Source organism: Phodopus roborovskii, unplaced genomic scaffold, assembly GCF_943737965.1.
Source record: "Phodopus roborovskii unplaced genomic scaffold, PHOROB, whole genome shotgun sequence".
Taxonomy (NCBI): Eukaryota; Metazoa; Chordata; class Mammalia; order Rodentia; family Cricetidae; genus Phodopus; species Phodopus roborovskii.
Genome location: NW_026126637.1, coordinates 602,772 through 619,198, shown reverse-complemented (window position 1 = coordinate 619,198; position 16,427 = coordinate 602,772). Strand labels below are relative to the sequence as shown.

The 16,427-nt window shown below is 36.7% G+C and overlaps 1 protein-coding gene across 1 annotated transcript; it reads right to left on the bottom strand.

Annotated features, from left to right (window-relative positions):
* Positions 1-3,517: 3,517 nt before the first annotated feature.
* Positions 3,518-4,414, bottom strand: LOC127239105 (vomeronasal type-1 receptor 4-like). The gene has a single exon (XM_051207894.1). It carries the CDS (start codon positions 4,412-4,414, stop codon positions 3,518-3,520), a length of 897 nt encoding a protein of 298 aa, XP_051063851.1.
* Between the last annotated feature and the right edge of the window lie 12,013 nt (positions 4,415-16,427).

Here is a 16,427-nt window from a genome sequence, read left to right as displayed (position 1 = left end):
TTGAGTCATTAAAAAAAGATATTAAAGAAGATAACAGAAAGATTTCTCATGCTCTTGGATACATAGGATCAATATAATAAAAATGGCAATCTTGCATTGAATCTACAAATTCAATGCAATGCCCATCAATATCCCAGCACAATCTTCACAGGCTTTGAAAGGACAATACTCAACTTTATATAGGAAAACAAAAAACCCAGGTTAGCCAAAACAGCCTTGTATAATAAAGGCACTTCTGGAGGCATCACCATCTCTCATTTCAAGCTCTTCTGAAGAGCTATAGTAATGAAATCAGCTTGGCATTGGCACAAAAATAGACAGTATGAAAAATGGAATTGAGTTGAAGACCCTGATATTACCATGCATACCTATGAACACCTGATTTTTGACAAAGGTAAAACTATACAATGTAAAATAGAAAGTATCTTCAACAAAAGGTGCTGGCATAGAAGATTGAAGATAGATCCATATCTATCAACATGCACAAAACTTAAGTCCAAATGGATCAAAGACCCCCAACATAAACCCAGCCACACTGAGCCTCTCACAAGAGAAAGTTGAAAGTACCCTTGAACAAATTGGCATAGAAGATCTTTTCCTGAACATAATGCCAGTAGCACAGACACTGAGATCGACAATTGATTAATGTGACTTCCTGAAACTGAGACGCTTCTTTTAAGGCAAAGGACAAAGTCAACAAGACAAAACAGCAGCCCACAGAGTGGGAGAAGATCCTCACCAACCCACAGAGGGCTGATTTCCAAAATATACAAAGAACTCAAGAAGCTACTCATGAAAGCACCAAATAATTAAATTAAAAAGTGGGTACAGAATTAATTACACAGAATTCTCAATAGAGCAATATAAAATGGCTGAACGACATTTAAGAAAGTGTTTAACATCCTTAGCCATCAGGGAAATGCAAATGAAAACAACTCTGAGAAATCGTCTTGGACCAGCATAAACACCAATGACAGTTAATGCTGGAAAGGATGTGGAGAAAGAGGAACACTCATCCCTTGCTGGTGGGAATGCAAACTTGTACAGCCACTTTGGAAATCAGTATGGCAGATACTCCATAAAATAGGAGCCAGTCTATGTAGAGAGCCACCGGTGCCATTCCCAAAGATGGCACCGGTTTCCTGTCCATAAGCCAGGAAGGCGTGGATGTGCGATCCACGTCATGGGGTGACCGTTACGAGCCTTGCGGGCTGCACCTGTCAGTAATGGACACGACTCCTCTGAGCATATATAAGTAGAGCCCTTTTTCCTTCTTGGGGTTTTCCCTCAACTTGCTGTAATGAGCATTGCAATAAACATAACTGCAGAAGAATCCTGTTGTTGAACGTCGTTCTTGCAGGCAAGGCGATAGCGCTCAACAAGTCTACCTCAAGATCCAGCAATTGCACTCTTAGGCATATATCCAAAGGATGCACATTCATACAAGGACATCTGCTCATCTATGTTCATAGCAGCATTATTTGCAATAGCCAGAAGCTGAAAGCAACCTATATACCCCTCAACTGAAGAATGGATACAGAAAATATGGGTACATTTACACAATGTTGTATTACTCAGCAGAAAAAAATCAGTATGATCTTGATATTTGCAGGCAAATGGATGGAACTAGAAGAAACCATCCTAAGTGAGGCAACCTAGTCACAGAAAGACTAACATGATATGTACTCATGCATATACAGATATTAGTCATAGAGCAAAGGTTTACTAGAATGCAATCCATACCTCCAAAGAAGCAAGGTACAAGAAGGACCATAAGAAAGAAATACATGATCCCCCATTAAAGGAAAAGGGACAAGAATCCTTGAACAAACTGGCAGCTTTTGGAGAGGGATGAGGAAGGAAGGAAAAAGAGAAGGGGAGAAGAGAAGGGGAAGAGAACATATGGGATCAGGAAGATTGAATGGGGAGATGAATAGAGGAGAGCAAGAAAGGGAAAACATCAATAAAGAGAGCCATTATAAGTGTAAAGAGAAATCTGGCACTAAGGAATTATACAGAGATCTACAAGGATGCCCCAAATAAGAATCTAAGCAATAGTGGAGAGGCTACCTCTCCTACAATGAGAATGATGACTACATCAAATGCTATTCTAGAGCTTTCATCCAGTAGCTGAGTGAAGCAGAAGCAGAGATCCACAGCTAAGCACTCAGCCAAACTCTTGGAATCCAGTTTCAGAGAGGGATGAGTGATGAGCAGGGGGGTCAGCTGACCTGAGCAATTTCTTAAGTTCTTTGGAATATAGTTATCTCTTTTTTAAAGAAGAGTTAAGTAAGGAAGCATCATCAACCTTAATGACTTTGTCCTGCTTACTCAGAATGACTGTAAAGGCAGCCATGTGCCATTGGAGAACCAGTTTTTATGAGTGACAGCAGAGAGGCTTATTTTTTGTCTGTACTGTTGAGTAGTATTTTCCCCACCAGTCTGGTCCCACAGCAGCGCCAGTCCCAAATAACACACAGAGATGCTGTATTAGATATAAAGCTGTTGGCCTGTTTCTAATGTTTCTTATTGGCTGGCTCTGCCTTAATGATCAACCCATTTCTATTAATCTAAGTACTTCCACGTGGTCTTATCTTACCAGAGAGAGGGGCTGGCGTTCTACCCTGTAGTCCTCCATCTTGAATCTCCTCCCTACTACTTCCAGAATCCTCCTTGTCTCTTAGTTCCGCCTATCTTCCTTTCCTATTGGCCAACAGTGCTTTATTCATTAACCAATAAGAGAAACATTTACAGAATGACATCTCTCATCACTGTATGTTTAGAAAAATTATCAGCCTGTATTCCCAGTAAACTTAGATAAAATCACAGCAGGCAAAACAAGACTACAAATGATGGTAAGACTAAGCATAGTAAAATTTAGGGAGGCCTAAAGCCCATGAGCTCTCTAGCACCAGCACAGGTGCCTACAGTATTTCTTCCACAGACCCTTGACAGGGGGATAAGATTCTCCAAAGGACCTTACCCAAAGAAGCTTCATTTACAAAATATTTATGCTCCAATTCCAGGGGGACACCAAGACTTTCACCAGAGAGTAGAAAGAAAAGTTGTGGGAAAATAGTAAATATACATGATACACACCTTTAAAAAATAACCTTACATCACTCACAATTATTCTTTACTGTGTTTCCTTCTGGAAAAGATATCTATTGACTATATTACTTGGTCCCACATTGTCCATAACCGACATTAAATTATTTAGGTCCAAGTTATTCAATTTGCTACAAAAAAGAGAATATATGATATGTAAAAACAGTCCTATTTTCTGACAAAAGAGCAACCCATTTGATTGATCATATCTGCTATGATATTATAGGTAGTTCATTCAAAAACATAAAATCCCAAATCAAAGTACAGTTTACCTAAAATGACCACTGGCAATGATATTAGTTGTATATTTGTTTTATATAAAAAGAGAAATTTAATATAGAAACTAAGAGAAAGGGAACATACAATCATTATAGCTATAAGAACACTATGGCATTTTGGGTTTCCTTACTCAGGAAAAGCAAAATCTTTTAAATTTGTAGTCATGGCTCATAAGGAAGGGCCCTAAAGAAGGAAAACATGTTGAAATGATTGCAGTAATGTTCACCAGCAACAAATGAGGGCTTTGTATGAGAGCAATGCAACCTTGTAAGATGGAAGAGAGGGAATGAAAACCTATAAACACTGACACAAAGGCCAGTATGCGGTGGGTGGCTCTGTACTCAGTAGATGTTCTGAAGGAAACACTGGAGCTGCGGATATGTTGAACACGTTGGTTGTGTCTATACAAAATTACAACCATGGAGCAGCTAGACCAAATAATGATGACAGAAAGCAAAATTTCAGGTAGAACAAAAAACACTGTATATAATGAACTTCCAAGGGCATCATGACCTGCAGTGGAGCAGTATTTCTTATCACTCTCATGTGCCAGACTATTGCTGTTCCCCTTGGTATACATATACACAGGAAAAGTTATATTTCCTGACAAGTATAAAATCCAGCAGAAGGAGGTAACCAGGACAATATACTTTGGAGCTTTGACTTTAAGGGCCAACCAGAAAGAGTTCCCAGGGCTGATTGTGATAGCTTGAAAAACACTCAAGATGCAGGTGGTGCAAATGGACATGCTCCTGCCAAGTCTTTGAATATACAATAGAAATTCACAGCCAAAATAATTGATGAACCCTTTGATCCCAAAAGTTCTCATTGTATGGAGAAATCCTTTAGATAGAATGATCAAGATGTTGGCTATGAACATGTGTGTAAGAATCAAATCCGTGGTCTTTAATGTCTGTTTATTGTAGTAACGGATGAGGTAGCAGGAAAGAAGAGAGAAATTTCCTACTATTCCAACTATGCTCTGAAGTAGGAATACTATTCCTATTGTCAGATTCTTGAGATCCATTCTGTCATTTAAAACTTTTTTTCTTAAATAGTTGCAAAAATCACTTTTCTAAGCAAAAATTCTTCAAATCATGAAGCCAAATTGTTGCTGTGAGAGAAATCACATTCTCAATACTGGAAAAAATATTTTGAGAAACAAAAACGACTGCAACTCGCAAATTATTTCATCTACAATACTTGTAAAGAATATTTTCCAATAAAGCTGTTGAAGTCTTCAAAGGTTCATATTTATTGAAAGTACTTGCATAACTTTGCTTTGAACTATCCATTTTAAGACCAAGTCCAAGTTGCTCTTATAGAAACAGTGAGCAGTGAGTACAAATGGAAAGGATGCTGCATTCTAGATTTTAAAATGAACTTCTAATTCCAACTCATGTTGAAGATAAAGCAATTGTAAGTACCCACTTCAGCATGACAGAAACCCATGCATTTCTCACCCAAAATTTAAACATAAAAATGAACATGTATCTCCACAAAATAAGGATATTTCTGTTCTTCCATAGAATGTTTATTATACTGTGGAAACACAATAACCATAAAGGTTAAGTGTAGAATAGAAATTATGCAAAGAAGTGTGTATCAAATTTTAAAGAAACAGACACAGACATAAGCAAGCATACTTTTTCGCATAAACAGTTGGAGAGTACAGTTTCCTTCACCTGTTTGAATTGGAACTCATGGATTATAGACAGAGAGCTGGGAATCCTGCATGGGTTTGAACCAGACCCTCTGCATGGAGGTGCTATATTTGTAGCCTGGTCTGTTTGTGGGACATCTGGCAGGTTGTCCAGAATCTATCCCTGATGCATGAGCTGGCTCTTTGACGCCAATTCCATATGTTGGGAGGTTTTGGTCAGCTTTGATATGGAGGATGAGAGACTCAGTCCTACCTCAACTTGGTGTTGCAGGCCTTGTTGAGGAGTGGCTGGGAGTGGGTTTGGTAGAGGTTGGGGAAATAGGAGAAGAGCAAGGTGTGTAACTGTGGTTAGTATGTAAAATAAATGGAAAAAGAATTGGGGAGTAGAGAGACACAGGATTATTGTGTCAAAAATTCTTAATATGCACAAATTAGTTAAAGAAATTGAATCACTTTAACAGAAGTCAGGAAGAAAATAATCACACTTAGTAAGGAACTAACAGATGAGGAATATATAATTTTATTATGAAATCCAATGTCTGTTGTCATTGTGAGGTCACAGACATGAACAAAACACCAGATGCCCACATGTTTGGGTGGATGTATTACTGGGCTCAGACAACAAAACCATAATTTCAGACAGAGGAAAATAATTTATCCCTTGTTCTCAACAAAGGGCTTGAATATTAGTTCTAATGTAAACTCTCTGGCAAATGGAAGAAAATGACTACCTATTTTGTCCATGTTCTTTTGATGTTAAACTAACCAGCGTAATTTATGAACAGGCCATGCATCTTTTCCTGTATTACAAAATTTATTCTATCACACAGATATTTAATGTTACAACCCTATTAAATATTTGAAAGATATATATAAGTCAAGCAAGGAATGATGAGAAAGACTGCTTCCATATTGGACTCAAAAAACATTTAGTAATAAAGACAAACTGGCTTCCATTCCTGGTTATGGCTAAACATCTCTTTCTCAAGGATTGGGCTTTGACCCATCTATAACCTAATTACAAATGGATTGTACTGTTTCTATAATGCCTGTTCTGGGAAAGACCACCCATCCCCTTGTTTGAAAAAGTTTTAACCATCTTGCAACGCTACCTATATTCCATTTTTTTTCATGACTACTTGTTGTTATGAGTATACTATGATAAGCTTGGAATAATGTCTTTGTTTCATGAGATCATTATTACTAACTTGTAATTTTTATGTTCTCTTCTAGTAAGGCCAACTATTTTGCCTGCCAGGCCTCCCATTTGAAATCCTGCTACTATTGAGCTATAAAACTTACTCATTTCCAAGGGTGACAACTTGAACACCACCTTAGGAGAAGATATTCTGAGTACACAAATAAAAGATCTTGCTTTACTTAATTGCTAGTTCTAATTAATTGGGCCATCATGATTTAGGTCAGTTATCTTACTCTTTCCATCTTTGAAATAAACAATACAACATTCACCTCACACTAAGAAAATGGGGATCACATTATAGGAAACATTTTGAAATCTCTGAGGTGTTGTATAACAGAAGGTATATAAAACTACATGTCTATCATCCCATTCTTGGGACTTTTGCCATCAAAGTCACAATTATCATATAAATTTCAGCTTTGAAATTTAGACCTTCGTACATGTGCTCTAATAGTACACAACATCAGTTGATACTCAGGTGATGCTGGTCTCTGAAGCAGTGTTAATGAACAGTGAAGAAATGTACAACAATTATAAAGAAAATTAACTTTAAAGATAATTATTTTATAGGAAAATCAAAAAGTTCAAGTCTGATCATCTCTGTTATAGGTTAATATAGATATAATTGCCTATCCCCATAAAACAACATGCAAAATCAACATAATAGGACACTATTTTGTGACGTGGTACAGGCTTGTGTCACAGCAAATTAGGAATGTTATATTTGTATTTCTTTTTAAAATGACTTTGCAAAGAAAATGACTTTGCAAAGGCTCCCATTTTGTAATGTGAGTTGAACTATAACTTTCTTCAATCCTCTTGCCACTGACTCTGGATTCCTGGCATTAACTCTTAGATATTACATTGATTCTTTGATACTACACTGGAGAACTAATACTAAATGGGATAGTGTATCCAAAAGGGAGATTAGGGAGATGTTTCAGTAGAAGAAGTCTTTTCCTTGGATGTGTAAAGGCCTGAGTTAAGCCTTCACAGGTCAATAAAAATTTAGGTGTAGCCCAACCAGTGGAATGGAAAACAATAAAGATACATGGGGTACCTGACCACACAGCCAAAAACATTTAGAGTGTTCCAGGCAGTTAAAGACATTGTTTACAAATATTACAATAATATTTTCAAAATAAAGTGTGGGTCAGAAAGAAAAAAACTGAAGTAATTCTTTCACCATATACACATATGGACACTTTCACAAACACACATAGACATATCTTGAACCCAATATTCCTGCCCACATCAGCACATTTATACATACACTGAGAAGAAATTAAATTATCACTAATTCATATATGCATATTTATATTGAATATTGCATTGATTAAGGCAAAGCTACAGTAATAAATCAAGATTCTGGATAAATATTAAACTGCAAGATACAGAATCTGACATCTAAAATTGCATTGCATATGTCTCCCATTTCTGAGTCAACTCTCCAGATATAATCACTTCCCAACATTTACCTTCTTAGCTGGATTTTCTTCTCAGACTAAATACAATGTGCTCACCTGACTGATTCACTGTGCAGAAATTTCTGGTCAATGCACACTTTGTAACTTCCTGAATTTTCTGAAATTCAACTACTTGGAAAGGGAGGCATTTCAACTATTAGATAAAGGTTTACAGGTGTGACCACATCTCCCTGCTGAACTGCAGTTTTCATTTCACCTACAGAGACATTGGCAGCTCTTGCTTTGGGAGTCAACAACTTTTCACAAACTGCATTTGATAGGTAATTACCAAAGCTGATTATGAAACTGAGCTAGTGTCTCCAAAGGGACAGTGTTTGGAGAGGCTCTTAAAATCCTCATGATCTCTGATGGACAATAGTTAGAGGACCCATAAAATATGAAGGTCTCATGTGTGGGAATATGGCAAAGAAATTTGTGTGTCTTACTCCACTCCAGGTTTCTCTGTATTCTTCTCTAGAGGTTGATTGTTAATTACCAAATTCCAGAGCTGCCCAGTGTACGAACACTTGGCCAAACATAGTCAAAATCCAGGGATGTCTACTCAAGTGTGTGTATTAAAGAAAACATGATGTTTTAATCTGAAATAAAAATTACAATATGTATAAACCTGCTTACAAATGAAATACAACTATGATAAAAAATCTTAGAAAATTTGTAACTATCACCATAGCAATGGCACAAACTCTGAACATAAACCAATTATCAAAGAATTTACATGCAACTAACTATCCTTCATGAGTTAAAAGCAACTTTAAATAGTACATACACCTGGGCTACACTTCTAATACAAAAGCACTTTGTGCAACTAGAAAAATACATCATTAATTTTGATGAGAAAAAATTGAATTTTATTATTTCACAATTAGTAAAGAAGTAGAAAAGTTGAAGGCTTAATATTTGCCTTTTGGCCAGGGACAATATTTCTTGGAGTGTTTAAGGACAACAAAGACATGATAAATGTTCAGTCTCCAGCAGACCTCTTCTCTTCTTATTCATCTGTAAGCCTTCAGTCACCAGAACTTAAGAGTTTAAGTAATTAACTTCAATAAGTTATAGACATATACAAGTGTTCTGTGCAGGGCAAGTTTTGTTAGATGGAAAATGAACGTGTTGATTTGAATGAGAAATGTCTGTCATTGCCTCAGGACTTTAAACACTAGTTGCTCATTTGTTTTGCTCTTTGGGGAGAATTGCATGGGGCAGCCTTCCTGGGCAAATTATTATACTTAGGAGGATTTGATATTAACAGCCATGTGCATTTTCAGTTGGCTGTCTATGCTTCCTGCTGTTACTGAGGTAGTGAATACTCAGCTTCCTGCTCCCAATGCCATGGCTGTTGCTTTCTGCTCCTAGCCAATCATGATGAACATTCTATCTAGATTCTGTAAGCTGTCTATAGTTAGAGAATTTCATTACTGTTGTTGTTGACTGCAGTTTCTGCTGACAAAACATGAACCACCAAACTCAACAAAACCCATGTGGAGTTTATAGGGAAAGGGAGGGAGAGGAGTTGTTGGTGTGGCTGGGCCTGGAGTGGAAATGGAAAAAAAGAGAGAACAGGCTGGAGGTGTGATGGGAGATAACATTGTGTATATATGTTTCTCATACTGGTTAATGAGTAAAGCACTGTTGGCCAATAGGAAAGGAATATAGGAGGGACTAGGAGACTAGGACTAGGAGGAGGAATGAGGAAGGAGTAAGGAGGAGTCAAGATGAAAGACAGAGTAGTACGCTGGTGGCCTCTCTCTCTGGTAAGATAAGACCACATGGAGATTAATAAAAATGGGTTAATACTTAAGACAGAGCTAGCTGATAAGAAACAAGTAACTGGCCAACAGAATTATATCTAATACAGAGTCTCAGTGTGTTATTTGGGGCTGGCGTGGCGGCGGGACAAGACCAGAAGCAGGCGGAAAAACCTACTCCTTACAGAGGTGATTGCTTTAAAGGGAAATCTTGCACATGTCTACAGAGTCTTAGGCAGGTATGTACTGTGTGATGTAGCCAAGAAACACAGGATGATTTGTACGTATCTGCCTAAATGCAGGTATGTATCCCTGCCAGTTGTCAGGGGGCTGGGTCAGAATAATGCCAGGATATCATCAACAATTACAACAACAGAAAAGGTACTAAGAAGTAAATTGTTCCCAGAGAGTAGGAGGTTGCTGCGAAGATGCTGACTATACTTGATTTTGGAGGAGTGTGGAGGAGTTTGGAACTTTGAATTAGAGAAGCAGCGGGGCACTATAAGCAGAGCTTAACTAGCCATTTTCTGTGTAGTCTGGAAAACTGTGGTGCTGACAGCAAGAATTACCAAGGCTGGCTCAAGAGATTCCAGACTGAATCAGGGAGTTAATAGGCACTCTGTGAAAAAGTAGATTTTGTGACATTTGGCAAAGTTTGTGGCTATTTTCCGCCACATCCTGAGAATTTAGATGAATCATAAATTAATAGATGGTTAATTACTTTGTCCCAGGACATTCAAATACAGTGTAACATTGACTCCACAGAATCTTAGTAACTTTTATGCTATTGTCAGTGAAAAGCAAAAGTTTGGACAGAAAAGAATATAAACTTTATAGTTTGGAAAGAAAAAGAATACAATGAAGCTTAATGCTTCAGCCATAGGCACGGGCTAAAAGAGATGCTGTAATTGTTCAGATTAATTGCAACAAAGTGTCTTCTGATCCTGACATGATCTGTGAGAAGGGGCTTTTAGGGAAAGACCAAACCAAGGATGTGAAAGAAGAAAGTTTGAAGTGTTGCTTGCTCATAAAATGTATTTACTTTATAATACCAAAGATGTGTCAATGTGGTTGATGCTGCTAAATCCTAATTTAGATATCTGATTTTGTCTTGTTTAACATGCAGTGCTATCTTTGGAGGCATGTTAAATGGAAGAGTATGTGGATCACTGAATTTTCCTATAGAATATTAGAGAGCCACCAAGGACACTCAGTGTATATTACAGTGTCAACACCAGAGGTATCATGAAAAGCCATTACCTATAGCTGTCACAGTAGAGGCCGAATTGTAGTATAGAACACAGGATGTTCAACATGACAGATTGTTGAGATACTTAGCAAAAAGACACACACACAGTGAGTAGATCTAACCATAGAAGGAGGTGTATGTTGTATTATTTTAATTGAAGCTGTAAAGTGATCTGAGCCCTCAGGTATCATCAGGACTTAGATTAAAGCATCAACCAAAAGACTCACACAGGTTGTACAGAATTTGTTTTGCTTTTGGAAGAACAAAATTTTAGGTACTGCTTTCTGGTCTTAATTGGCTGGGTGTTTTGTTACTTGGATTCTGGTCCCACCTCTGTTTCTTGGGAGTCTATGTAATATGTAAATACATACCAACTAGACTAACACCTGACTTCTCAATAAAGATTCCCAAAGCAACAAGGGCAAGGAGAAATTTTCCACAAACTCAGACCAAAGGTTCAAACCTATACTATTATACTATTATATCCAGGAAAATAGTCAATCACCATAAATAAGCAAAAAAAAAAAAAAAAAAAAAAAAGACAGTCTTTGATATCTAAAATGCAGCTCTAACAATTAACTAAGAAAATAATTTAACATGAATAGGTTAACCATTTCCTCTCAAGAAAGCACAAGGAATAGATGAATAAAGACAATTAAATCAATGATGAAGAAAAAGCACACACATCTCCACATAAAAACAACATGAATAAAGAAACAGTTCTTATTGATAGCTCTCAACATCAGTGGTGTCAATTCTACAATAAGAAGACAGTCTAACAGAGTTAATGTGAAAACAGAATCTGTCCTTCTGCTGTGTACCAGAAACACACTTTAATATCAAGATTAGACATTACACTAGGGTAAAATAACACAAAATTATATCCCAATAAAAGATCTTCAATATTCAAGAATTTCAAGGATTGAGAGGGTTAATGTAGTAAAAGTGGCCATCCTACCAAAACAATACATACATTAAGTGCAATCTGATTTAAAATTCCAACACAAATCTTCAGTGTTCCTGAGAGGAAACTTTGAATATTTGTGGGATAACTAAGACTCAATGGGTGTGAGAGCCAGTTGGCCTAGACTGATAGTAAGATAATGTGTAGCACATATTTCCTGATGGCTGGCCTAGGTCAATAACAAGAGCATGGACAGTATATCTGTCTTGACAGCCAGTCTAGGTTGGCCAGATTGCCTTGACAACAGCAGCTGAGTCTGATGAGAGATGACATGGTCCCTTGGACAGTGACCACATCACCTTACAACTCAGGGAACCCTATATAAAAAGAGGTAGAAACACTGAAAAAGCCACAGGGGACATATTACAATAGGAAGCAAGGCCTTATAATCACATCAAGACAGACATATATGAAAACACAGTCTATTATAGTACATCCAGGAAGTCTATGAGTTTGGACCAGTGAAGACCTAGACCTAAAAGTATAAGTGGACACAGCCTCCTATTGCTATCTACCTAGTGGTAGATCCAAATGAGGCAAAAGATGGGAAGTAGTAGAGGAATTAGAAACTATAATCAGCACATATTAAATTATATTAAAATCTTTTATAAAGCAAAGAACCTGATTTATCAGGTTTCCACTCAATATCTATAGATTCAAATAATAGCACTTATTTTTTGTCAATTTATTGGACATAGATGCCTTCTTTTGTGTGCAATGTTTTGTATACATACATATATATTGCATGTATGCACACACACATATTATTTCTTTGATTATAAGGATCTGATCAGTTCCTCTGAATTCAGCATGATATTTGTAACTTTTCCTGAAATATTTACTACCATTATTTCTAGTTAATTTGCATGCAGTTGTACCAATATTGCACTGAGTTTTAGTGAAAATTGTGATATCAAGATATTCCCAGATTCCTGACTGATTGTGCCCTGCTGAATGTTGGAAATGGGTAGCAATGGGAACTGAAAACTAATAAGTGATGTTTGTTGGTGTAACAGGACCCAGAGAAAACAAGTCAAAAAAACAAAACAAAACAAAACAAAACAAAAAAACCACACGAGAGCTCGCTTTTCCTAGAACAGTCCCTCCAACATAGCCTTCGGGGATCATGAAAAAGTTGCAGCCTTCCCAAACACATTTTCCTTTTAGAAAGTGGACAGTAATTGGTGTTCATTAGAAAATGAACATGTTCCAGAAAATCCCTTGACTCCCAAAGCCCGAGCAATTATTGCAACTACAGATCAGAAGTTTGTCATTCTGAAGGGAGTTGAGGTCACAGAGCTATGATCCTTTATCTTAGGGTTCAGCTACCTCCTATTCTCTTGGTACGAGTTGCTATGTCAGGTGCTGCACCACAAATTGATGGTTTGTACAGGGAATGAGTCAAGTGATCATTGTGTACTTCAGTCTGGAAGGAAAAGCATTCACAGGTGGGAAATCTGGTAAGCACTCATGTCTGGAAATGTATTCTAGGTAGAAACAGAACATTGTGAATTCTATCAATGTAAGAGGAAGGATTTCTGGAATATAAACAAAATTACTAAGGCCAACAGCTTCACTGAATTTGTGCTAATTTCTGATGTATAAAAATAAAATAACAAAATCCCTGCCTGACTATTGATGAACCATTCCAGTGATCATGAATTTGATTTCAAAGGTGATGAAGGATGGCAATGATTATGTTTTTCCCACTTCCAACTCTTAATGTTATACATGAACCAGATGATAAATTCTCAAGATGATAAACATGCATGCTGGCATAAAAGCTTAAAAGGCATGGTGAAGATTATCAAAATCATCTCATCCTGATCTGCCTCTGGGTGAAACATATTTCTAGGCAGCACTCCATCTATGATGGCTCAGGAGCTGAATGTGTCCTGACATTCAATGCTGATGACTGATGAGGCTGCTTTATCTTTTGAACTTGGGAAAATGGTACTGAAGAGAAGGTGACATTGTAATTGTGAACCTTGATTAACAACCATCTCCAGATCCATGTAATCCACATTTTGCTATTTTTTCTAGTTTAGTGATACTTGAATGGTATGCCAACCATGAGTGTCATTTTAAAATTTGATATCAGACATTCTCGAAAACCATAATTTGTGCACAGAAAGCATGAATTGACCATGGGAATCTCTTCATAGTTCATATTTTCTTGTGTGTTTAAAGTTACAAAAACGCATATTTTATATTCTTGTATTCTATCCATGTGTATTTTGAAGTTAAATCCAATTAACAAATGTGATTTTTAATTACAAGTTTGATAAACATAGAGATTATAAAATGTGAAACTCAATTTGAACTTGGTGAGAATTTAATGTTCTTTTCTGTGTGTGCATATGCGTGCATGTGTATGTGCATATATGTACGTGTGTGTGTGTGTGTGTGTGTGTGTGTGTGTGTGTGTGTGCAGATGCAAGTGCACCATGAGTTCAGGAGAACTATCATTTCAGTGTGCTGTTGGACTCCTTAGATAACATAACCTTGTTTCTTTTTGAAACAGGGTCCCTGCATTGCCTGGATTTATCTCACATGGCTAGACTGGTGATCCAAGACTTGTTTTCCATATGTGCTTCTCTGGAGTATACTACAATACAGTAACTATATTTTTACTTGATATCTGAAGATTGAACATAGGTCATCTACCTACACTGCCATCAGTTTACTACCTGAGCTCTCTGTCCACCATAGTAATAACTGATATCCTACACACAGCATTATGTCTTATGTCTTATATTAGTTTTTATATTTCATAGACTATTATGAGTACTGAACAAGGCTCATAAAAGCAACTGTATTCAATTCAATTCAGACACATGAAATCATAAAAATATGTTAGCCAGAAAAACAAATATTGGGTATCTATCTCTTACATTCATTAAGTCCAACTTGGATACAGGCAGTTTCTGTAGAAATAAATTGCATTTTACATGATGTCAATTTAGGCTAGCATAGAAATAAAATTTATAGCAATATAAAATTTAAAAATGTGGCTGATACATCATTGTTGACTAAAAAATTCGGTGACTGGCTGTGGAAGCAACCAGGCTATATTCTCATTTTCCTAGTGTGCAGATTGCTCAGAATGACATTTTCTCTTTAGACAATCATCTACAAGGTTTTCTCCCCTCAGGATTTGTTTTGGAAGTGAAGGGAGTTGATATTGTTAACATCAAAACTCTATTGAAATCACAGTAGGTGGCAGAGGAATAGTATTGTAATGGTGATTCATAACATTGTCACCTCTGTTTGCAGTTTTCAGTCTAGCTTCAGGAAGATTCGATGCATTTAAGTTTTGAATAGGTAATGCTCTATGAAAAAAGTTGATTTAAGGTGATGTAATAGGTGTGATAACTCATACATACATCTTAAATTTCATGGCTTTGAAGACAAAGGAAAATCATTTGAAACTGGCAGGGTACCTGCAGGAATTGTAAAACAGGGATGCTTCACACCTGTCTGGATGAAAATTGGTTTCCTGTATCATCTGGCTTCTTCTTTCTTATTTGTTCTGTACACTGAAAGAGCACGCAGGGCCTTATACATGGTTCATTAATATGATGCATGCCACTCCTAATAATTTTCTTTCAAGTACTTGGCAGCTCAGTTGGGAAAATTTTCTGTTAATCTGGATTGTTTGTCTGTCCTAACTCACCTGCCATATGATAACACTATCCTCAGCCAATAATTTCAGCACCTCAGTAAACCAAGTCCTCCAAGTGGACTGACTGATCAGAGTATGTTGCTAAGTGTACTGTTTTTAAAACTATTCTCTATAGGATCCCATATATTCTCAAAAATATTATTGTTGGTATGATTTCCTGATCTAAAATAACAACTAAATTATCATAAATTGCAACAAAGTTTCAGGATAGTTTTCAATGTGTATCATGAGTAAGTTGTAATATTCATCAATTTAATATTGGGTGGGTTGCCTTGGATCATTATATGGACCTATAATACTAAGGCTTTCATCTTCCAGAGGACACACTTCATATCAATTATATGTCAGCAACCTTTACAACAAAATCACTTCCTGTTGTTGTGAAAGGTAATTAGATTTTGTTTTGTACAAAAGAAAGACATAGAACACACAATGTCTAATGCACTTGAATTCACAAGTAAAAAATCTACTTAGTATGTAACATACACCAAGAAACAGATGCTTGGATGAATATACCAAGGAGAAGTTATAGGAAGTTTCAGGCCAGCCTAGATTACAGAGTAAAACCCTGTTTGCAGTTCTATGATTTATGAAATAGATATAACACTATAAAAGTATAATTTTTATACTCATAATTCATCACATCAGTCATACAATCCTGTTGAGTTCTTGGCAGAATAGGACTTTGGGATCATGGGTTCATATCTGTGCTAAATTGTAAGAGGCTGGATTACTGCTGACCTGCACTAAAAATTGCCTCAAGGGATATATATCAAATGAACTTTTTAAAATTTTTTTATGCATTTACTCTTTGTTAGTGCAGTCCTTATCTATTTATACTGATACAGAGGACAGCACTATGAATATCAGCAAAAATAATATATTCCTTATTGTTCGTTTTGATTCATGGTCTATGTAATTCTGGCTGTCCTGGAATTAACTATGTAGATGATCATGGCCTTGAACTCACAATGTTTTGCCTATCTCTATTTTCTGGGTGGAAGAATTAAATGTGCACAACACCATGCTTAACTGAAAGAATTAAT

Coding starts and splice junctions, on each gene's coding strand:
- LOC127239105 (XM_051207894.1), bottom strand. CDS start 4,414: ATGGATCTCAAGAATCTGACAATAGGAATAGTATTCCTACTTCAGAGC.